The 25,586-nt window shown below is 34.3% G+C and overlaps 1 protein-coding gene across 2 annotated transcripts; it reads left to right on the forward strand.

Annotated features, from left to right (window-relative positions):
- On the forward strand, window positions 1–25,290 carry LOC138309113 (alpha-(1,3)-fucosyltransferase C-like). 2 transcript variants are annotated; one of them, XM_069250255.1, is made up of 4 exons: window positions 1–578; window positions 15,289–15,361; window positions 17,199–17,341; window positions 23,790–25,290. In XM_069250255.1, the coding sequence occupies exons 3-4, from the start codon at window positions 17,337–17,339 to the stop codon at window positions 24,808–24,810; spliced, it is 1,026 nt and encodes a 341-aa protein (XP_069106356.1). In that variant the 5' UTR covers window positions 1–578; window positions 15,289–15,361; window positions 17,199–17,336; the 3' UTR covers window positions 24,811–25,290. The 2 variants fall into 2 exon arrangements, with proteins under 2 accessions (XP_069106356.1, XP_069106355.1); XM_069250254.1 differs by lacking the exon at window positions 17,199–17,341 and having other exon boundaries at window positions 4–578.
- Window positions 25,291–25,586: the final 296 nt, after the last annotated feature.

Raw genomic sequence — 25,586 nt, forward strand, 5'->3', positions numbered from 1 at the left:
CCGACAAATATTCTACCAACATACTTCCGTCTCTTCATCATAAGTGACGTAACGATTGGTATTTTCCTGTGAGTAGACGGTTTTTCTCCGGGTACTAATCTTAACTCCTTCTTGCACATCCTTGTGTCCTAAGATACATAAAAATTCCAATTATCGAGTCACACACCTGCTACTGTTAATAACTAGGTCATCCAAACACGTAGAACTAATTAAGGCACACCTGTTGGTCATTAGATACCTGGCAGGAATCAATACAGGATGATATAACACTGATACAGACCTCACACATGTTACAGTCTCTGACTGGAATGTGACGTCACAACAGGTATGGTAATTCTAAACGGGGCATATCCATATTACTAATCCATTATTGGTGATTGTTCGTGTGGAACAATACACAGAGGGTATTGTGGTAGACGGTAAATACTACACACGTATATTGTCATGAATACCTTGGACCAAGTCTGGTGTGACGAATCTCGGTACTGGGCAGTCTCTACGGTGTGTGGGTGCGGATAGGAGTTCCTTTATACGGAATATGTTGTCTAGGCTGAGCCACAAGTACTGTCCACTCCTACGTAAGTAAACACCTATGTCATCTAAATTTCTAGAATTTTCGTCTTGTACTAAAACAAATGTTTAGGCTGTATTAGGAGTGACCTACTTAAGCACACAAACTAATGAGCGAAATAGTTTCTATTTTCTGTACTACCATTGTAAACATGACTAGCCATACCTGTCATACAGACGTAAGGAAAGACGATACCTAATTTGACGCACTGATATTTATACCTTGAAATATTTATACAAAAACATGTTCGTGTTACGATCCTTGTTATGGAAGCCTTGTAGAAGAAGAGGTTGTTCGTTGTTATTGGTCGAGATTACCTATTTTACATTGGTCAACTATGGTTCTAAACGAAATATTTGTATAACAGTTTTCCAATAGCATATATACCGTTGTTTGGTATAGAGACCTTAACAAAGTGTGTGTTGAATACGTAGGTATATTATTCGACAAAACGCACACACAATGTTTTGAGTTTCGACTACCTACGTTTTCAATCACATGCATACGAATACTTAGGGTTAAGTTCGTTTATTTTAATTAATTTACTTCAATGATTAAAATACTACAAAGTTTAGCTTAAAAGAAATAAAGGCATATTCAAAACGAATTGCTTTCGCCATATAGAAAAAGACACATTCATAACAAATTTCTTTCGTCATATAGAGAAACCTATCCAGTTTAAAGTCATATAGAGAAACCTATCCAGTTTAAAGTCTAAAAAGAGACTAAACTAAATTCATGAAATATTTTCACGGTATGTTGTAGATATGACCTAAGACTAGTCTAAGCCTGAAACAATATATCACAAGGGGAAAACAATCCAATTTCCAGAATTCATAGTCATTAGTATTTAACTCCTTTTTGTATGCCATGGAAAGCTGTGCTGGACTGGGCGAACACTAAACTAATCTATTTCAAATGGTTGGTACAAATTATTTTAGGTTTACGGAAAAAGTTCTATTAAATGTATGTTTTAAAAAAAACTTCAATGCAAAGTATGTTGTTACTTTCGACCTTTCAGTGTATCAGTCATGTTAGAACATGGTTGTAATGTCATCTATTGCTGTTTCTGTACTTTGACTCCCAGATTATCTGACCATTACCTGTAACTGTCCTATATGTTACCTTGAAGTGTGTTATATGTGACTCTAATGTAAGACAGTCACTCATAAGTTACACAATATGTGTGAGTAGGTCTCCATGCATTTTACCATAACTGTGGTTACACAAAACACACAATCAGAAATATTTCGGTATACTTTAATTCAAAATAAAAAAAATATTCCACACAATGATTATGAAGATAATTTAATACTGCACTGACTTAAAATAAAATACAATTACATAATCTCTGTATACATTCCAGGGGTTGCCTTCCTCTTGATAAATTCACTATTAAACTACAGCATTAACTCCATTTTATTTTCGCTTCCTGAAACTTTCCTGTGTTGTACAACACTTTGACTTTTTTCCAAACATCTTGTTGTTTTACACATGTTTTTATATTGTTTCAACAATATTGCACAATTGGTTTTCAGAGAATTTGCCTAAATCCCACTGGTTTATTAATGAATGAAACTGCACATTTACCAAGATTTAAGATTTTTATTTTCACTCGGCCACAATTATGTAAATGGGGTGAAAATATTATACATGAAATATCAAGCAAGACAGGATGGATGGTTAACATTTTTTCTAAAAAGTTTGATTTCAGTCAAACATATTAGTCCTACTACCAAAACAATTTAAACTAGATGAATTCATTAAAGATGCTACACCGCTGACAAATTGTATTTTTCACTATAAAAAACAGCAACAGACGATTTAGTATTTTTCTCCAGTTATAGAAGTTACTTAATTTACACCATTATCACCATTGAAAAGTTTAACTTCTAATTTTACTTCAAGTTAAAAATAAAAAATAATTAATTGCATAACGAAAAAAAATCCGTGGCACTATATCCTATATGGAATGAAGTAATGATTACGCATGCACCAAAGGCAAAATAAATTAATTCATATTATTTTTTGTGTTGATTAGACATATATATACACGATTAAACACCATTCATTGTTCAAATGATGATTATTATGTATGCTCTGTCGGTGGTGAAGCATCTTTAAGCAAGTATGGAGAATCTCGTAGAAAGGAGACAAACAATCAAACAAGATGGTCAAGGGAACGCGTCCCAATTTAACATATTTAAAGTGAATAGTCGGACAAAGAAAACCAGTCTAAGTGCGTTCATTGGCCTTCCAAAAGTTCTCACATATGTATATGTCGAAATTGAGCATTTATTAATGCCAGTGATAAACTTGTTTTACATGCCAAAAAAGATGGGTGTAGCTTATAAATAAAAAACGCCATAAACTTGAAATTAAATAACGAGTATTTAATATCAAGCGCCCCCCCCCCCCCCCGGCCATATACAATTATAAATAATTATCGGGTAGTGGGTCACATTGTATGTTATGTCCGGAGACCTACGTATATACTCCTCCGTAAAGAATGACTGTCTCACAAGTCGCAAAATCGGATCAATTCAGGTCAAATCCGAATCAATTTTACTCGAGAAAGTGAAAAGTCACTAACCAACATGAAAATAGTTCGGGCTAATTTCAGGTGAACTTTAGATGACGAAGGTTTACAGGGAAATTGCCATGAATACATTTTACCTGTGGTATCTGATGAATATCGCAAACACCAACTACACTTCAGTCTGATAAAACGGGCACTGGCGTCCTCGATATTGCAGGGGTTACTATCACTGTCCTAAGGTCAATGGAGTATCGAGGATAGTGTTTTTGTAGATTAAATTGAAGAGTTTCTTTTCCTGTTAGTGTAGAGACTTGGAACGATCACAATTTAAGTAGAGTAGAGATCACGGGGGAGCATTCACTAGTCTCACAGTTTCAAAAGCGTGATTTGTTTAGATAAATACGTATACACCCTCAATACTTCAGGGGTTACTATCACTGTCGCTATATCCAACTTTGACTGTTTTAAAGAACGTTGTATCGAATTGTGTGGGTGGTGTTTAGAGATTTGTGTCGAATTTTGTTGATGGTGTTTGGAATGTTGTGTCGAATTTTGTTAATGGTGTTTAGACTGATGTATTGAGAATTGTTTGGGTGGTGTTTAGAGCGTTGTATCGAATATTATGGATGGTTCTAAATCAGATTATCCAGTTGTGCTTTTTTGAATTGTGTTGGCTTTAAATATTTAGACAATATCTAATTCGATAATAATTTCTCCACAATATTCTACCTGCGCCACTTATTTACCCTGCTGATGCCCATCATATCTAAATAGCAGGATTGTAAGTTATGATGTAGCCCCTACCATGTCACTCTGTGTGTTCGCTTGAGCGGAACTGCAATCTGGTAAATATTTTATTGGTATTATCTCTTGACGATTAATAAGGTATAAATTATCACATTCAGTTGGGTTTTTTTAAAACCTGCTTTTAATTATTTAGTATATTATTCATGTCTTGAGTACGGGAAGGGCAGTGCAACAGGTTTCAATGTTACCTGATCGTTTCTCACCTGTGATTTACATATATATATATAGTAATAGGCATTCGGGTACACGAATCACCCGAGAATTTAGCTCCGTCGTCATTAATTCAGTGTAATACAATATCGTGAGGACGGAAATAAGATACACGGGAGTATGTGTGACTTTGGATATGTATTTGTTGATTCGGTGTAATATTAAACTTTGTGATTCCGACTTCGCGTTACAGGGATACAGTAATAGTTAATCATTTAGAATGAATCCCATGTCGTCACGGTACAGATGAAATTTTATATGATGTGACAGCTATTTTTATGAAAATTATATACGAAACAGGCGCAGTAATTCACGTTGATGCATGACAATTGTAATTTCCATTTTGTTTGGTTTTCACGTTTTTGTTGATTAATTTAGAAGAATGCTTGAAATAATTATCAGTGTACATATATTGTTGACGATATTAGTATGTGATATAACGGGGCAGATTGACGTAATAAAACTATCACAAAGAATTTTCTGATAAATTTTCCTTTAATATTGTGTGAATAGTTGCTAAATTTTAAAATCAATTATCAATTTACTGTACTTGTATGTGTGTATATTTCGGAGGAATTCGACATTTCTTAGGCTTGACTTTATTCTTGATAATATTATGTGTGTCAGATTGTGTCATCTGGTCGATTTGGCGTTTAAGTTCGGTAATTTAAATATGCTTTGTTTAGGGTTACCCAACCCACCCAAATTTGTTTACCCTTTTCCACTTTTCTACGAAAAAAAAAAATTGTTAAAGTCGGGATTTCGATCTCGGACTCTGGTTCCGGCTATCAATTTAGGGTGAAAGACACTAAAAAACGAGAAAAAAAAAACATTCCTCTCGACCGACCGACCCATTTTTTGTCAAGGTAAACCTAAACATACATATTTATTTTTTGGCCTCAGAGGTATGTGGTGTATTTAAGCTACTGTACATACATGTATGTAAATATAGAGTAGCTTCATAGGGATCAGACAATTAGTAACATCTTATATAATTAAGGACCCACCAGAGTGCCCACAGACCATTTTAGACGTTTCAGGGGTCTAGATCAAAAACTGGTAAAAATCATACTCTACATTGCTCGCCAATTCAAAACTTCTATCCCACCTAGCTTTAGCGACTAAAAAAATCACATTTTCTAGCACGCCTTCACAAAGAACGATTACTACCGTTGGAAGGAGTGATAATTTTGCTTTCAAAATCAACCTACACAACTAGACAAATTGCCGTCATTAAGACGATAGCTGCCTCGTTTCAACAAAAAATATTGGCCGATCAGGCTGTGGAAATTCATCATGACATATTATCATACATTATGCATGTGCTCCTTTCGGGACACCTCGTCATTTAACTTTGGCGTAACACACAAACACCAGAGACACCCGGTAAATATAAACTCCATAATATATGAAAAAAATGCCATGATGAATTTCTAGAGCCCGATCGGCCCATATTTTTGGATAGGAGAGTATATATCTTTTTAATTAATGGTTTGGGCTCGGTTATAGAGGTGATTTTATTGCTTAGCGTTCAGTTATAAATGTAGTTTTAGTGTCCAAATCTCGGTTATAACGAACATAGTCATGAGATATTTCTTTGCGTATTCTTAAACTCTAGTTACTGTAAAACTGGAATTTTTCGCGATGTACAATTTCCCCTGAAGTAGCCTCCATTAGGCCTACGCTAACATATCAACACGTGAGCATTAAAATCAAATGCAAATTTCCACATGTAATCAATAATTTTACTACACATACACAGAGCGAATATTGTAACAACACGAACGGGTTAAATCTGGTTCAGCGCGGAAAATTTCACTCACGAAAAAAATCATTTTTACAGAATCTCGGTGTTGACCTGTGTTTGTTTGGTTGGCTTGTCCACAGTCTACTCTGTATCAGATATGTATGCAGTATCACCGTGTGATTGTTATTGTAGATTACGGAATAAAGTAAACCAACGGATTTTCGGGAGACAGAAATTTTCGTGTGTTTTCACGGGAGAACGCATGAGAACGCGAATTCAAATGTTTCACGAATAATTGCATAAATACACGTATAAATGCACGATAAACGATGAGAACCATTGGTTGTGACTCTGTATCGTGAATAAGCTGACAATATCGAATACGTAAATTATTGAATATGTACGGGAGAATAATATAATGTACAGTACTGTAAACCAAATACTTTTCAGTAGATATTAACAAAAATGGATATTGGTCTTGTGTTGTACATGTTACATGTATATTGCTTGTCACCTCATCTTTAAATGTGTGTTGAATACATTATACCTTTGTAGTTGAGCAAGTCATCTTGATTCAAGAGTAATTATATACATATCAATATAGTCAAGAGTGATACACATTCAATCATGGTAATGTATAGTGTCTACATTGTAATGTAAGAATTGGTTTTGTCCAATGTAATTGCACTGTATATGTTATGAAAATCACTAAAAATATTGAAATGTTAAAAAAATTGAAATCGTGAATATCAATCACCACTAAAATCTTTCAATCTATTTATGAGACTAAATCTCAATGTTATATTACTGTGAAAAAGTTGTAAGGCATCAAAGGCGAAATGAAATCACCACGAAAATGAGTTCTTATACAGTAACCCGTACCTGGCCTTAGTTTTGATTCAAACTGTTATGAATGAAACATAAGAGACTTACGTATAATAAGTTGCACCTGTGTATAAGTCGCAAAGGCATTTTATATGTGTTTTTCAGTTTTCGTACACATATAACTGGCACTAGTAATTGTTTGTAAAGGACACGTACTTATCAGGTTGTGGTAGCTTTCAATGTGTAGATGGTGCGACTGTCAAAACTAAATATGCTAATATTTTAAACTGGCAAATTCTGAGGAAACAACCAACTAAATGAGAAATAGAATTTCACAATATCATAGTATTGAGTTCAATAATAGAACTTTGTTTGGTTGGCTGGTTAATTATAAATTTCAAAATTAAGGTTTTAGACCTTGGTTGTGATATTTTTTTCATATATCATTGTTTGTCATAAAAGGTCTACATTTGTATTTTCTTAACTCAGGACTGCTAATAAATTATGGATACTTCTTGTAGTTGTACGAATCTGAGTGCTAGCAAAACGATTGACAAAAACAAACAAACACAGGCATAAAAGGCATATTGTTCAAAGTCACTTACCAGTGTATGGGGTTTCACTTGATTCCATTTGCCTTAGACACACTGTAATCCGGCCGGGCTTTTATTCTTTGTTACTTTCTAGCGTGGAAGATAAACCTTTGATAATTGCATTGTTCACTGGGTGTAATTTCTGTTGTAAATAATAGGGGTAGACATTTAAATAGCCCGTGAAAGGAGCGGTTCGGTGTATAGTCTCGAGGCTTAAGCCCCATTTTTGACCGATCGCGAACCGTGCACTTTGCGATACAAGTATGAATTTTGGATCACCATTACTATGACCTAATACAAGGTATTTTCTGCTTTTTGGATTTGATCGACCTCACACCTTTATATTTGGGGATATCCTGATATATATATTCAGATGAGAATAGTCTACGTATGAAATAACTAAGCACTTGAGATGGCATTGCCTGGGTAATTCTTGCATAAAAAGACATTATTCAATTTGGAATTCAAAATGACATTGAATAAAGGTCATCCGACCAACTTTGAGCAATTATGTGATCTCAGCGAGTGAAAGTAAAATGTCTTACCTTTAACCGTTTAACCTTTAATACACAAATTTTATTGCTGAATCAAAAGACTACACTACAATAAGTATCGATGGTAATGTTAATTATTACAATTTCTTATCTTTAAAACAATCCAACAAAACCTATTGTAAGGACATCATTTTGCACTTTCCATATTGTCATACTTTTTCCCTGGGTTGATTTTAATAAATAAATATTTTTTGCAATCTAAGTTGTTCTTAAAACGTTTATGCCATAGTGGTTTTCTGCTACCTCATTACAGCTATTTGAGTTTACATTTAGCTTCAAAGTCGGCCAATCAAATAAATACACCTATTTCTCTGAATTCTTGGGAGTCAAGAATAAAAACACTTTCACAAATTTTGATTTGTGATTACTTTTTTTTTCTTGTAAAACAAATGTTGTAATTATTTTGGGGTAAGACCTTATGTTTAAAGGCCTAATATACTTACTCAGAATATTATCCTGCGGTTTGAGTTAACAGTAACATTAGTTCATTCACAAATCTACCAACTTCTCAACCTAACAACAAATCTAAAAACCGACAAACTGAAATTTAGTTCATTCACAAATCTACCAACTTCTCACCCTAACAACAAATCTAAAAACCGACAAACTGAAATTTAGTTCATTCACAAATCTACCAACTTCTCACCCTAACAACAAATCTAAAAACCGACAAACTGAAATTTAGTTCATTCACAAATCTACCAACTTCTCACCCTAACAACAAATCTAAAAACCGACAACTGAAATTTAGTTCATTCACAAATCTACCAACTTCTCACTCTTACAATCAATCTACATACCGACAAACTGAAATGTAGTTCTGTTTTGGAATGTGTACAAACTTGTTCACCCTAGACAACAAATCTAAAACCGATTAAACTGAAATTTAGTTCATTCACAAAATCTACCAACTTTCACCCTAACAACAAATGACCCCATTGTTCGTCTTACAGTTATCTGTGCCGTAAATTGTAGTTCATTTACAAATCTACCAACTTCTCACCCTAACAACAAAGAAAACCGACAACTGAAATTTAGTTAATTCACAAATCTACCAACTTTCCATCCTAACAACAAAGTTACCGACAAACTGAAATTTAGTTAATTCACAAATCTACCAACTTTCCATCCTAACAACAAATCTAAAAACCGACAAACTTAAATTTAGTTCATTCACAAATCTAGACTTTCACCCTAACAACAAATCTAAAAACCGAAACTGAAATTTAGTTCATTCACAAATCTACCAACTTCTCACCGTCTAAAACCAAATCTAAAAACCGACAACTGAAATACATGGGCAAGTTAATAATAATGTTGAACAAATGAGTCAATACCACAATAAAAATAGATAGACATGGAACAAGTCATTTTATATTTTATAAATCTGTGGAAATATGTTGAACATTACGATAATAACACTAGTTTAATATTTAATGTACAACATAGTTTTTAAGTAAGATAGTATGGTAATACGTTAAACGTAAATTCCGGTAGGTTGATGTTTAATACACAACATGGTTTTTTAGTAAGGTAGTATGGCGAAATGGTAAAACATAAATACAACTTATTTTCGTTTGTAGACAATGCTTTCGTTCTTCAAATAGAATCATATCAAATATCAATATAAAATGTGTAATCTCCACATTCAAACTCAAAACTGCCTACTGACAAGAGAACAAACACTTACAAACTACTGCCAGGGGTACTTGGTGTATCGTGCACTAGGTGGCAAATATTTTTAAACACTGTGTATTTAACATTTAAAAAAGAATGGTTGAAAACCAGTCATAATAACTGGCGTGACAAGTAACCATTAACTGTGGTTCTCTAGTATAGATCACCGAGTAGGGAAATGTCTTTTATCTTGGCCACCAGTCGACTCACCTATACATTCAATACATGTCTCAAGATAAGGTACTTTATTATTTTTTTTTCATTTTCTTGTAACTTGAAATGAAATATTTATACAGTGTTGGACTTATATTTATTCGCATGCTAGTATTATTATATACGCCTCCAGAGATAACGACCTGAATAGCACCAATGCACAAAATAATAATTCACAATGGATATAGATCTACAGAAGTGAACTGTGCATGTGGAGTGTGATGTTTGATAGTTGTTGTTTTTGCATTTTAGTCAACCATCATCAGATAGTGAGACGATCAACTCGCCCTTAGTCTGTGGTCTGTTAATAATTCTTGTTACCGCTATTTCTCAGAAAGTATTGAAGGGATCGTCCTGAAGTATCATACCTATATGTAGGTTCTATGGTTGCGCATGTGACATATTGGGACCTATCCATCAACAAGATAGTCGACAGGCAGCCATCTTTGATTTTAATAGTTTAAGTTTGAAAAGCAGACATAGATAAATCGTTGGTAAGCGCCATGTAGTCCACTAAACCTATATTATCAGACTTATTTCCATGCTTATCTAATATAAAGTCAGCTCGCGATACCTCTGAAAACGTAAAATCGTAGGACAGATATGGCCTACGCTAATTCAATGGCGCATTTCAAATATATTAGGTAAAAAACATGTATGAATGATAAAAATAAGCCTAATGATATAGGCAGGTTTAGTAGACTAGGCGCCTAGCTCCCTCTGGGGTCTCTGTTACATCCTACAATCAGACAGTAAATATAGGCAGGTTTAGTAGACTAGGCGCCTAGCTCCCTCTGGGGTCTCTGTTACATCCTACAATCAGACAGTAAATATAGGCAGGTTTAGTAGACTAGGCGCCTAGCTCCCTCTGGGGTCTCTGTTACATCCTACAATCAGACAGTAAATATAGGCAAGTTTAGTAGACTAGGCGCCTAGCGCCCTCTGGGGTCTCTGTTACATCCTACAATCAGACAGTAAATATAGGCAGGTTTAGTAGCCTAGGTGCCTAGCTCCCTCTGGGGTCTCTGTTACATCCTACAATCAGACAGTAAATATAGGCAAGTTTAGTAGACTAGGTGCCTAGCTCCCTCTGGGGTCTCTGTTACATCCTACAATCAGACGGTAAATATAGGCAGGTTTAGTAGACTAGGCGCCTAGCTCCCTCTGGGGTCTCTGTTACATCCTACAATCAGTACAGTTAAATATAGGCAGGTTTAGTAGACTAGGCGCCTAGCTCCCTCTGGGGTCTCTGTTACATCCTACAATCAGACAGTAAATATAGCAAGTTTTGTAGACTAGGCGCCTAGCTCCCTCTGGGGTCTCTGTTACATCCTACAATCAGACAGTAAATATAGGCAAGTTTAGTAGACTAGGCGCCTAGCTCCCTCTGGGGTCTCTGTTACATCCTACAATCAGACAGTAAATATAGGCAGGTTTAGTAGACTAGGCGCCTAGCTCCCTCTGGGGTCTCTGTTACATCCTACAATCAGACAGTAAATATAGGCAGGTTTTAGTAGACTAGGCGCCTAGCTCCCTCTGGGGTCTCTGTTACATCCTACAATCAGACAGTAAATATGGCAGTTTAGTAGACTAGGCCTAGCTCCCTCTGGGTCCTGTTACATCCTACAATCAAGTAATATAGCAGGTTTAGAGCCTTGGCTGCCTAGCTCCCTCTGGGGTCTCTGTTACATCCTACAATCAGACAGTAAATATAGGCAGGTTTAGTAGACTAGGCGCCTAGCTCCCTCTGGGGTCTCTGTTACATCCTACAATCAGACAGTGAATATAGGCAAGTTTAGTAGACTAGGCGCCTAGCTCCCTCTGGGGTCTCTGTTACATCCTACAATCAGACAGTAAATATAGGCAGGTTTAGTAGACTAGGCGCCTAGCTCCCTCTGGGGTCTCTGTTACATCCTACAATCAGACAGTAAATATAGGCAGGTTTAGTAGACTAGGCGCCTAGCTCCCTCTGGGGTCTCTGTTACATCCTACAATCAGACAGTAAATATAGGCAGGTTTAGTAGACTAGGCGCCTAGCTCCCTCTGGGGTCTCTGTTACATCCTACAACGAAGTAAAGAGTTTGTGTGCCTCCTCTGGGGTCTGGGTCTCTGTTACATCCTACAATCAGACAGTAAATATAGGCAGGTTTAGTGGACTAGGCGCCTAGCTCCCTCTGGGGTCTCTGTTACATCCTACAATCAGACAGTAAATATAGGCAGGTTTAGTAGACTAGGCGCCTAGCTCCCTCTGGGGTCTCTGTTACATCCTACAATCAGACAGTAAATATAGGCAGGTTTAGTAGACTAGGCGCCTAGCTCCCTCTGGGGTCTCTGTTACATCCTACAATCAGACAGTAAATATAGGCAGGTTTAGTAGACTAGGCGCCTAGCTCCCTCTGGGGTCTCTGTTACATCCTACAATCAGACAATAAATATAGGCAGGTTTAGTAGACTAGGCGCCTAGCTCCCTCTGGGGTCTCTGTTACATCCTACACTCAGACAGTAAATATAGACAAGTTTAGTAGACTAGGCGCCTAGCTCCCTCTGGGGTCTCTGTTACATCCTACAATCAGATAGTAAATATAGGCAGGTTTAGTAGACTAGGCGCCTAGCTCCCTCTGGGGTCTCTGTTACATCCTACAATCAGACAGTAAATATAGGAACCTCCAAAGGTTAAAAGATGATTTAGAGTTTTCTTTGAGTCCCAGCATATGTTGGCGTCTGACAAAGATAAATTATGTTTGACATTCATAAAATAGACCCAGTCATTATTATAATTACACCGTTATATTTAACCACTGAGTAATTGCTTTACACCCTTCCTAGTTTATTAAAGTGGTGCTAGTTATTGTATATATGATCCAATAAGGAAGATTTGTGGTAGTTACACCAAGATTTACGAGTTTGGTAGTAGTGAATGTATGTAACATAGTCGATGTTTACGGAAGCCTACAAGTACGTGCCATTGATTTTTTTTCTATCTCGTTATTACGATATAAGTATGTATATGCTTCCGTAGATACCATACAAAATGCATGTTGTTAATGGTTACAAGACATCAAGTTAAGACATTTTCTTTTAATTTCTTCAATTAATTGGTATAATTATAGACTTATATGTCTATAACAAACTACAGGAGAATATGGTAGTGTTTGAAAAACTGCTTACCGAGTACACTAGAAACAAGCATCGTTCCTCCAGGGGTTCCGATTACATACGATCTGTAGAGATCGTAATTGATCGGAACCCCTGGAGTATCGGGGAACATTAGACAGACCCGAAATAAAACAAAAATAAATATTAGACAGTTCTATTGAAACATTTAATGTTTTCACTGAAACACTGGAGAGTTCCAATGAAAAACTGTTTCAACTGAATCATTTAACAATTTCATTTAGACTCTAACTTAACTTTATTTATTGATACACGTGATGGTGAACGATAGAAATTATCAATCAAATATGAATTCCTGCCTGAACAACGATACAACTGTATCCATGGTAACTAATGATCACACGATTAAACCTTGTTTCCGGTGTCGCTGACGGGCGGTCACTTAGTGTCTCGGATCAATGGAGTAATAAATCAAACAGCATACATGTAGGTCAGGTTTTTGTGTAAAGAGGGTGTCCTAAAATGATTTTGGTATATAATTGTATATGGCGACAAACTTCAGCAAGAAAAACCCACGGAATCCCCAAAATACCTAGATAAGCCACCACACTTGTATAATATTTAGAGAATCACGGAAGATAAAAATCCTAAGACAATAACAACACAAAATACAAGTACAAAATATTTATGTATACATTACTATGGGACAAGGAAGTAATTCCAAACGTATGGACAAAACAAAATTGTCAATTTTCGAGGCGATCTGCCTCTTATCAAGACAAACAAAACGAACACGGATACGAACAGTAATGCGGGACAAAGTAGACAAATATTAAACTATACAGCACAATGGAGGGCAATTTACCCTTCGGCAGTGGCAGCCGAAGTCCGGATTTACAAAAGTGTATCCATGCTCTACAAAAATGTATCCATGTATACATTATTGATATATTTATAAGATAACCGATTAAACCGTAGGTATTTAGCGTGTTTACCTTACTAACAAACTTATCGGTACATTAATATCCATTATTGATTAACCTACATTGTTATCAGTAATATTAAAGGCCCACTACCTTTCCGAAACGGCTTTTTATTTTTAAAATGGGAATGTAAAACGAGATCGATAATTTTGTAGAGTCGCAAAAGTTATTGACTTACCGTTAATACTACATATATCATCACCTTCTGAACAATTTAATCAAAATAAATAAAATGTTAATTTTCATAACGCGGGTCGTCTTATGATTCCCGCCGTCGTCCTAAATACCGCGCGGTAGTTGACTATCACTGCGCCAGACGGCAAAACAGTGAAATGACTTTCCACTGTTTTCATATATTACGCGGTAAATCTTGCATATCTTTGGTGTTGTAACCTCATCTTAGGCCATCGGTACATATTTTCTGACGTTATTAATGTTTTTAAGAAATCTTTATATTTTGCTCCGGAAAGGTAGTGGGCCTTTAACGATTGTCTGGTCATAGTATAAATATACCACGGATTGGAGGATCAATGACGAAAACAATGTGTTTAATGTTCCACTGTCCCATGGGTGGACCTACAACAGGTACGATACTTATAAGCCGGTAAGCAATCAATGGTTTCCTATAATAATTCGGACTGCCAACATAAACGTTCTGTTTAGATTTTATGCCAGTTAAAACCTATACAATACATACATAATCAAACGGGAAAACATACTTCATCACATATCTATTACCGTATTCAATGTCAATCCATCAGGACTCATTGTTTACATAATACAGGCTTATCTGCTCTTGTAGGTAGAAATTGATTATGACGTCATGTTTAATCTGAGCGTAACGTTAAGACTGAATCGCCTATCGTAAATTTTCTACTCTCCGCAAGGCTTCTCTCCGAAATTCGCAACGTAGCGGAGAGAACTGGTACCTCAGCAGGTAATCCAGCCTAGCGTAAGGTTATACTTTTCAGACGACGTGCGTTTCGCTCACAATATAATGACCCTACACTCATGGGAGGCATAGCTCTGTAATAAGCAAAGACGGAATAATTGATGTTCAGATTTAAATCATAATTCCTCTTGACTTGTCTGTTCTGTGTCTCTGTAATTTATCCACATGTATGTCTGTGGCAAATGAGTAATTCAAATAATAATTAATATATTAATAAAAAAAATAACTACTTAATACGTCTTCTTGTAGAAAAACCGTTATTCACTGTCAATATACAATGTACAATTATTGACGTACTTTCATGTGATTACTGTGATTTATTTACCCTGGGAAGTTTAGTTATTTTATTAAACAACAGTTCCAACTACCGTCATTATCAAATCTTACATGATATATCATTACACACGTAACAGCTTATGTCGTGGATTCAATGAATTTTGATTAATCAATTACATGGAATATAAATTACATTTTTATCAACTGTTTTAAACATGTCTTTTCAGATTCATCATGTGACCGGTTACCGAATGCGCCCACGTGCTGTTATAAGCTAATCATAATTTCCCATCAAATTAGGTAAGAGCTTCAAAGTCACACATGAATTTGCTTCAATATTCAAATTACTAAGACGATTTACATTTACACACATGTTATTTTCTTTAAGATCCAGATGAATAATCTATTCAAAAAGTTAGAAAACAAATATGTTATATTCTTTATTATAAAACTATTAATATGCCTTTTTGAAACCTTTTCATATTGACGTTTATAGTTCATTTATTCTATTGATCAAAATTTTGATTTAGTGATAGCTCACTAAATAATACGTTTATGTTTTTAATTCGAATAGTACGAGCCTTCAAAAAATTGTTAAGTGTGATCGCACTACACTACGCTACACTTATCACCCGTGGGCAAACTCCAGGTAAAATCGTTGTAGGAAATGTATATGCATGAAGAATTTGATTGGTTCCAGTACATTTTTGCGATGGGATTTCATCCAATCAGAGTAAGCGTTATGTGCAGTATACGGCAGCACAACAAATATGGACAACACTTGCACCTGGCGAATGTTTGGGCACGCGATACTGTGAGCGCACGAGCGGTGTACTGTATACACGTAAGTGTATGGGCCAGGTAAACTATGAACAAAAGCGTTGTTAGCTTCGTTCATAAGAGCGTAGCTCTCCGCGTAAAGCGAAGCTCAACTAATCATAACACGTGTGTGAGCATAGAGATTCCAATACATTCCAGTACCCCTTGTACTTTGAAATTGTGTCCCGCGGGAAAAGTCCCGCGCCTCCATGTAGGCAGCCATGTTTTAATTCTCGTTATCAGCACGACGAGATTTGAAATTTCTGTACTAGACTAAATGTGTTATCAGTATACGTATATGTTCTCAAGCGCACGGCACCGTCAGCAGTGACGTCACAAAACCTGACGCCAAAGATGACGGCACAGATTCGCGCGTAATTTTGATAGCATCTGCATCTGATAAAAACAAGATTGAAGTATATTGAACTATTCCATTTGGATTATTTCGAATTCTTTCTAACTATCAATAGTATGTGCATGTCAATGAGATATTTCATTGTTAATCTCGTAGAAAAATATAGACGATATAAAGTTATGATGTTATAATCTTTTACATATAGCTGCGCTCTTCTGAGGCTTTGCCTTTAATTCATATTAGCAGTATAGGACTTTATTAGGTACTTCTAAGGTAACAGATACACGAAAATATAAGAAAAACACAATCTTCAAAATTCAATCCTACACACTGACAGCTTCAGTTTGCGGCCGCCATTTTTTCATACATATGGGGAGGTTGTGCGTTGCTCCGGTACTGCTCTATTCAGGAAATATATATTTTACTAATGCAAATGCATAACAGGAGTAATTAAACATATTTTATTATTTTTTTAAATAATAATAATAACTCTTTGAAAATTAAAAGCTATGGAATGCAGTCAAACTATCCACCAAGGCGAAGATGAGCGCAAGGAATCATGACGTCACATAATGTCAACAAATGGCGCGAAATCATAGGATTCGCATACGGGGAACTCCAGGCCTTGTATGGACACAGAGAAATCCGAATCTTTGAGTTAATGCTAGACAATTATTAAATCATATACGTCTATAGTTTAAAGTGCGTCCTTTTATTTCTAAATTATGTCTTCTTCATGAAAAAGAAAATAAAATAAACAAGTAGAGCTTCGGTCTTCCTACATCTATGCCGTGCATGATTCATATTAAAACATCTGGCTGCGCCCTTTAAGGCCTTGCATTCAGTCATGTTAATATTACGCTTTATTAGGGCAGAAATTTCTATTTTCATTTGAGTGTTTTATACTAATAGTCTTAATGTTATTAGGTATAAGGTATTAATTAGGGCATACGTATGTTGTAGCTCAACGTCATGGAGCCAACACCGCCTTGACCTACATATTGTAACCATGTAAACACAGCTGTTTAACACTCACCGTGGTCAACAACTCCTTTCTACCCTTGGTGTCATACCTTCACACTCACCATACTACCATGACCTATGTGGTATGGGATAGTTTTGGAAGATAGACATCTGTATGATTTGTCCTTGATCGTTTTTAACAAAACTCACATGATTTTATGGGCGCCGCCATTTTTTGTTTAATCTTCAAGCTAAAGCAGCCTTTATTCTGAAGAGTTCCTAACTACAGTGTATATATCGAGTTTTCTAACTAGTCAATTCTAGTATGTGAATTAGCATATTTTACAAGGATTTTACGAGGAGTTTGCCCACGGGTGATAAGTGTAACGTAGTGAAGTGCGATCATCCGTGGGTTTCCGACGATGATGTGAAGAATACAGTAGAAAATGGAGATTTCTGTATTCAAACTCAAAAAGTAAAATTATGGTATTTTCTAATGAGATAATTTTAAGCATCAGCTGTAAATTTAGTCTTTATAATAATGTTTTACCTTTTGTTTTAGAAACTTATCATCTTGGTTTCATTATGAATAGCAAATATCAATCCTTTGAAAGGATCAAACAGGATTTTTACAAATTTAAAAAGTGGTACTATGGCATTACTACGTTCTGGTGCACACCAGTGTGCCCTGAACCCCCTTACTATTTCAAAAATTATCAAAATAAAAAGTTGATCCTTCTATCCTTCTGTTCTATATGGTTGTGAGCTTTGGGTATTATAAAAACCTGATTTTTTAATGCTGGAAAGGGCTCAACATTTTATTATAAAGTCTATACAAGGGTTTGACAGAAGAACTAGAACAGATTATGTACTCTCACTTATAGGATGGACCTCTATTGAGGCTTATATAGATATTAAAGACTATTATTCCTAGGCAGAGTTTGTAGAATGAAACGAACAAATTTAAATTTTAGAATTTTCAAAGTTAGATATGTTTTAAATAATGTGACGTCATATGTTCAAAAAGGTTTTATTCCTGACATAACCATATTTTTAGATGGTGGGTCTTTTCCTACTAGGTATTGTTGGAAGGCCTTCGTCCACAAATCTGTAACTACGTATGAAACAAATGCCTGGAAATTGAGAATGTCAAATGACGCAGAATTCACACTCAATTCAATTCAATTCATTTTATTCACTCCAGACACACGATCTGTGTGTAACAGGAGGTCAATCAAACAAATACATATAGAGATGACAGAACAGAGATACATCAATTACATAATAATGTTCCACAAGTTTAGCAATAATACATACATTACACATCCTTACATTAACATGTAACATATTTTCATACATACTTTTCATACCTGTGTAAATACATTATATTACATTACATATATTATACATATTACATACATACACTATTCTACATAACTACATAAATCCATTACATTACATATATTATGCACATTACATACATATATTTTACACATTACATACATATATTATACACATTACATACATATATTATACACATTACATACATATATTATACACATTACATACATATATTATACACATTACATACATATATTATACACATTACATACATATATTATACACATTACATACATATATTATACACATTACATACATATATTATACACATTACATACATATATTTTACACATTACATACATATATTATACACATTACATACATATATTATACACATTACATACATATATTATACACATTACAAACATATATTATACACATTACATCCATATATTTTACACATTACATACATATATTATACACATTACATACATATATATTTTACACATTACATACATATATTATACACATTACATACATATATTATACACATTACATACATACACTATTCTATATAAATACATAAATCCATTACATTACATATATTATACACATTACATACATATATTTTACACATTACATACATATATTATACACATTACATACATATATTATACACATTACATACATACACTATTCTATATAAATACATAAATCCATTACATTACATATATTATACACATTACATACATATATTTTACACATTACATACATATATTATACACATTACATACATATATTATACACATTACATACATACACTATTCTATATAAATACATAAATCCATTACATTACATATATTATACACATTACATATACATACATTATTCTACATAAATACATTACAAACATTACATTTATTAAGGTACTTGCATACATTACATTACAATTCACACTTTTTATACATAAAGACATTACATACATATGTCACATTACATTACCGAACGATACATAGGCCTATATTCTGTACAATGCATACATACACCTATATACACTGTTCATATCCCCACGCACACATACATGTATATAAGTATGAAATAAGTATAAACACACGTACATATACGTACAAACTCACATACATGTATATATAAGTATGAAATAACAAATAAGTATAAACACGTACACATTCGTACAAACACAATTACATGTATATAAGTATGAAATAAGTATAAACATGTACACATATTATAAACACACCTACATGTATATAAGTATGACATAAGTATAAAATGTACACATACGTAAAAACACACATACATGTATATAAGTATGAAATAAGTATAAACACGTACACGTACGTACAAACACACATACATGTATATTAGTATGAAATAAGTATAAACATGTACACATATGCATAAACACACCTACATGTATATAAGTATGACATAAGTATAAAATGTACACATACGTAAAAACACACATACATGTATATAAGTATGAAATAAGTATAATCATGTACACATATGTATAAACACACATACATGTATATAAGTATGAAATAAGTATAAAATGTACACATACGTAAAAACACACCTACATGTATATAAGTATGAAATAAGTATAATCATGTACACATATGTATAAACACACATGCATGTATATAAGTATGAAATAAGTATAAAATGTACACATACGTACAAACACACATACATGTATATAAGTATGAAATAAGTATAAACATGTACACATATGTATAAACACACCTACATGTATATAAGTATGAAATAAGTATAAAATGTACACATACGTACAAAACATACATACATGTATATCAGTATGAAATAAGTATAAACACAGTACACATACGTACAAACACACATACATGTATATAAGTATGAAATAAGTATGAACACGTACATATACGTACAAACACTCAAACATGGATATATTTATATAAGTATGTGATATGCATATACCCGTACATATATCCATACCAAAAAACATAAAAGTAAGAAATATATAGAAAAAAATAAGTATACATCATTAGGATACTAATAGGGTTTCCAATTTAGATATGAATTTGACAAGTTTTTCAGAAGTGCAACATTACATATTGAAAACATACCTTTCATTTTGGATTCACTTGGGCAGTTGTAATAATATTCCGGAATATGTTTGTATCGGATTTCCTTTACTAAATCATTTTCACATTTGTATAAATAATTGAACTCATCACCAATGTCTAGATAATATAATGTACAAATCCTATTTTCTCTACTCACACCCGCCCACCGACCTGTTTCAATTGGTAGCTTAATATTCGAAGTTCTAAATTTACATAAAGTTTTTCGTTCTGCTGGATACAATTTTTTTAGATAAATTTCTAGTTCCCACTTACTTTTAAAGATTGAATAAGTTTTACCACGAGATGAAGTATCAATATCGTTATTCCAATGTTGAATAAATTGGTCAATTAATCTTTGGTTAATACATAATTTCAACTTATCTTTACTAATAGTGCATGTGTTGTGGCAATTCCATATATTACTAAAACCAGTATTATCAAAAATGGATTTAACAAAAGCCAGACATTTGTACTCAATTTGACCTTGCGAATGAAGTTTATTAACAAGAGTATATAATACACTAGATAGTTTTCCACCCCCTGTGATGAGCTTGTGCCAGAAAGTCAGGTTTTTTTATTTCAATTTCTAATGGATATCGTCCCAATTCGCCATATACCAAAAAATGTGGTGTATTATTTCTTAATTCTAAAATATTTTTACAAAATTGCATCTGGATTTTTTCAATAATTTGAGTATTTTCATATCCCCATATTTCGCAACCATACAGTAAGATAGGAGCCACAAGTGAATCAAACAATTTAAGTTGTATATCAATCGGAAGAGAAGCATTTCGGATTTTCCTGTATAGAGCATAAAGTGCTTTATTCGCTTGTTTTATTAATTTATTTTTAGCTTTGCAAAATTTCCCATTATGATTGAATATAATACCAAGATATGAGTAGGAATCTTCAATTTTTATCCTATCATTATTAAAAGTAAATGTATGTGTTCTTCTACTTTTCTTGTTTTCAAAAATCACTACACGATTCTTATCATTACATGATTGTTTAAAACCCCATTACCTTAGGAAACTAGCTCTACGTAATCCAAATTGTCTTGAAAATGTAAGATATATTATGAAAATGATTGTCGGTGTTTGGAAAATTCTATAATATTATGTCACTATTGTGGACACATTTACACCGTTATTGTTAGTCATATTGCTTTTAATTGTTTATTAATTAACTGAACAAATAAGAGATGATTTCATACGTTTAATTGTTTCAATCACAATAATAGGTTTTATATCATATGTATACATGTATTATTAGGAGATCCCCTGGGTTATACATTGGAGAGGTACGATATGGAACAATTCAGATTGATATCAGTGTATACTTTTAAAAAGATGTTCAGTTTTTGTATGTAGCTGATTTATAACCACTGCAAAACTTACTCGTGTAGTTCTTTATATATGTATATATAATTCAATTTTGCTTGTTACAAGCATTTTCATTGGCTTAAAAATTTAAATCAGCCAATAAAGGAAAAAATGGCGTCGCCGTTTGTGACGTTGCTTCTGATTGGCAGAGATGACGGCGTAATGATTTCATAGACAAAAGAGTCCCAAAATGAATTTTGAGTATTGAAGAGATTATCTTTAGTAAATTGAATTATAAGGATTAATTTGAATAGATTTTTTATGTTATGAAGATATAACACAAAAATCTGAGTGTACTTTCATCATAAACCGTTTCGCGGTTTATTTAGAGTACCTCAGATTTTTCTGTTATATCTCCATAACATAAAAAATATATTCAAATTAATCCTTAAATACATACAATGTTTAAACATTAGAATAATTCTGATATAGAAATATCCAAGAGAACTGTGCCATCTTCTCTCTTTCTCTAATCTACAACAATTCTTTTGTTTATTTTTTAACTTCTCTCTCTCTCTTTCCGTTATTTTGTTAATACTATTTCATGTTGTTACCATATATATATCAATATGTACTCTTCATTTTGGAGGAAAACAAGAGGCCCAGAGGGCCTGTATGCTCACCTGGTTATTGTAATGCCAAGTAAATTTCTGATTACATATGCATTGTTTCTTTTCTGAAGTAATTTAAAATTTACCTCTCATTTCCCTATTGAGACCCATTCTTTCTGCTCCAGGGGGTCAGAGTCAAAATTTATACAAACAATGTTCCCCTTCTCCCAAGGATGTTTCTGGCCAAATTTGGTTACATTCCATGCAGAACACTATGACTAACAGCAATAAAAAGGATTTACCTCTATTTCCCTATTGGGCCCCGCCCCTCCTGCCCCCTTGGGTTCAGAGCCAAACTTTAAACAAACTCTGTTTCCCTTCCCCCAAGGATGTTTCTGGCCAAATTTGGTTACATTCCATGCAGAACACTATGACTAACAGCAATAAAAAGGATTTACCTCTATTTCCCTATTGGGCCCCGCCCCCTGGGGGTCTGAGCCAAAATTTAACAAACTCTGTTCCTCTTTCCCGTAGGATGTTTCTTGCCAAATTTGGTTGTATTTCGGGCCAGAACAGCTAATAACGATAACGATAATTATTAAAGTTATATGAGCCGTAACTGGGCGAAAATTTTGACATGCCATGGAACAAGTTCCTCTTCTGTAAGGATTACCTCCCTTCGTCCTGAACACCAGTGTATGTGAAATATGGGTGTGCATTATTATGATACCAACGATATTGGTGATGAATTTTATTATTTATTAAATTGTCCGTTTTTCACTGTACAAAGAAAATTATATGTTAAAGGGAACTACTACACGAGACCAATTATTATATTTTCACAGCTTAAGAACTCTACGAATATAAAAATATTAAGGGATTTATGTAAAAATATCAAAGTTATGTTTATAAAGGTTATATTAAATGTGTTCTCCTTCAATGTTGCATTGGTGAAATGCAGTAAATATGTTTCTCTACACAATGTATTTTGTAAAGAGACTTAATGAAGTTAGCCAAACGTATCTCGCCATTTTCTTTTGTGCAATTTCAACTGTATTTTGTGAATGACCGAGGTGTGTGCACTAGAGCAAATTTATGTAAATCAATACACATTTCAAAAGATTAATAACTCTATTTAATTTTCGTTGATTTATGTTACCACATTAACGTTTTGTCTTTCACTTTCAGGACTACCAAAGTACTTCTACTCCTGCTTTTCTGTATGTGTCTCCTGTACCTCTTTCATACGGATCCTATATGTGCACGGCAAAATTTCTACCGTCGAATACATTACATCAAAAGACCGGAATTCCTTAGTGCGGATGTGTTCAAAAACTGCGAGTACGCGTGTGTGTTGACTGAAGGAAGTGACTATGCTTCGGCGGATATTGTAATATGGCAGGGAACGGAAATGCCAGTGTACCCTCCAAGAAAATACAATAATCAATCTTGGGTGTTCCATACAATGGAGCCACCGCCTCTTCATGTTTATACAACGCACTTATGGGATGGATTAATCAACTGGACTATATCTTACAGACGGGATTCTGATTTTTATAATCCATACGGAATTTTCCGAACAATTCCGAATAATTCTATCCCCTCTTCGGATACTGACCTTTTGAACTGGGAACAAAGGTTATCTATGCTGTGGTTTGTGTCTAACTGTTACGTCCCGAGCTGTAGAGCGGAGTACGCAGCAGAGCTGAACAAATATTTAGATTTAGATATATATGGGCGATGTGGTACAAAAACGTGTAAAGGAAACTGGACTTCATGTTCTAAGGAATTACAAAATAAGTATAAATATTATCTCTCATTTGAAAGTACAATATGTCGAGATTACATAACAGAAAAGAGCTTTAAAATATACGATAAATTATTTGATGTGATTCCTATAATACGAAATGGAGCTAATGTTTCTTTATACTTACCGCCGGGATCATATTTAAATACGGCCGATTTCTCAAATATAGAATCACTGGGGAAGGTTATGAAACACTTAAAAATGCCGAACTCTTTTTTTCGATGGAGACAGTCATACGCGGCGCAGGATACCATTGATTCAGAGGAGACTTTCTGTGAACTGTGTCGGCGTAGTCATACTGTAAACAAATACAAACGTGTGTATCGCAGCCTGAACACGTGGCTCAGAGGGAACGACGGAGACGTTCCTAACATGTGTTCCAAAATCACAGACTTAAAATAATGTTATACTATGTCATCATTAACACGTGGGGGTTTAGAGGGATTGAAGATGTGCTCCAAACACATGTTCTAAAATCTTACAATAGTTTTAAAATGTAGAAAGAATCCTATTTTTTGCCTAGCAAATGGATTCGAGCGAATGAAGAATGTGTTCTATACATTCCGTTATGAGTACAGACTTCCAATGATGTTAGTCTATATAGTGGAGCCCTTATAGACTTCTAACTTCGCCAAATCACGATTACTCTATAGCTACGTTACGCCCCGATACAAGACATAAGGGTCACCTCAGGATGACCCTTGTGGTTAGCCAATCAGCGTCTGGCCTACGAAATCTTCGGTGTGGTTGATTCTCTCGAAAGTATGTATTGGAGCGTAAAATAGATCGTAGTGGAGCGGAATTACAAGTCTCATTTTAATTAGATTGTTTATTTAGAGTATATACTGGTAAATCTTTACTGAACTGTGAACACTTGCGTGGGTGGGTGGGGGGGAGGGAAGTGATGTGTTTAAATTGCTTAATTCTGTCTGCATATTACAGAGTTAGCTCCCTTGCAGGTAGGTATCGATCGTTACGTCATTATTTTGTGAGCGCATTCAACGTCGTTTTCTCCGAAAAGAATGACGTTACGCTCGCAAACACATGACGTCATAATCAATACCTACCCGCAAGGACAGATAACTCTGTAATATTCAAATACAGAAAACTAATATAAATGATTTTAATGAACACATTACAACATGCGTTCTAAAACAACTAAAAAATTGCAGATAACG

Source organism: Argopecten irradians, chromosome 15 (genome assembly GCF_041381155.1).
Source record: "Argopecten irradians isolate NY chromosome 15, Ai_NY, whole genome shotgun sequence".
Lineage (NCBI taxonomy): Eukaryota > Metazoa > Mollusca > Bivalvia > Pectinida > Pectinidae > Argopecten > Argopecten irradians.

Bases quoted from the DNA above. Each gene is read 5' to 3' on its own strand.
- LOC138309113 (XM_069250254.1), top strand. From the start codon at position 539: ATGTTGTCTAGGCTGAGCCACAAGTACTGTCCACTCCTAC. The intron at 579-15,288 runs GTAAGTAAACAC...ATGTCTTTTCAG, and splicing joins CAAGTACTGTCCACTCCTAC to ATTCATCATGTGACCGGTTA. The intron at 15,362-23,789 runs GTAAGAGCTTCA...TTTCACTTTCAG, and splicing joins ATAATTTCCCATCAAATTAG to GACTACCAAAGTACTTCTAC.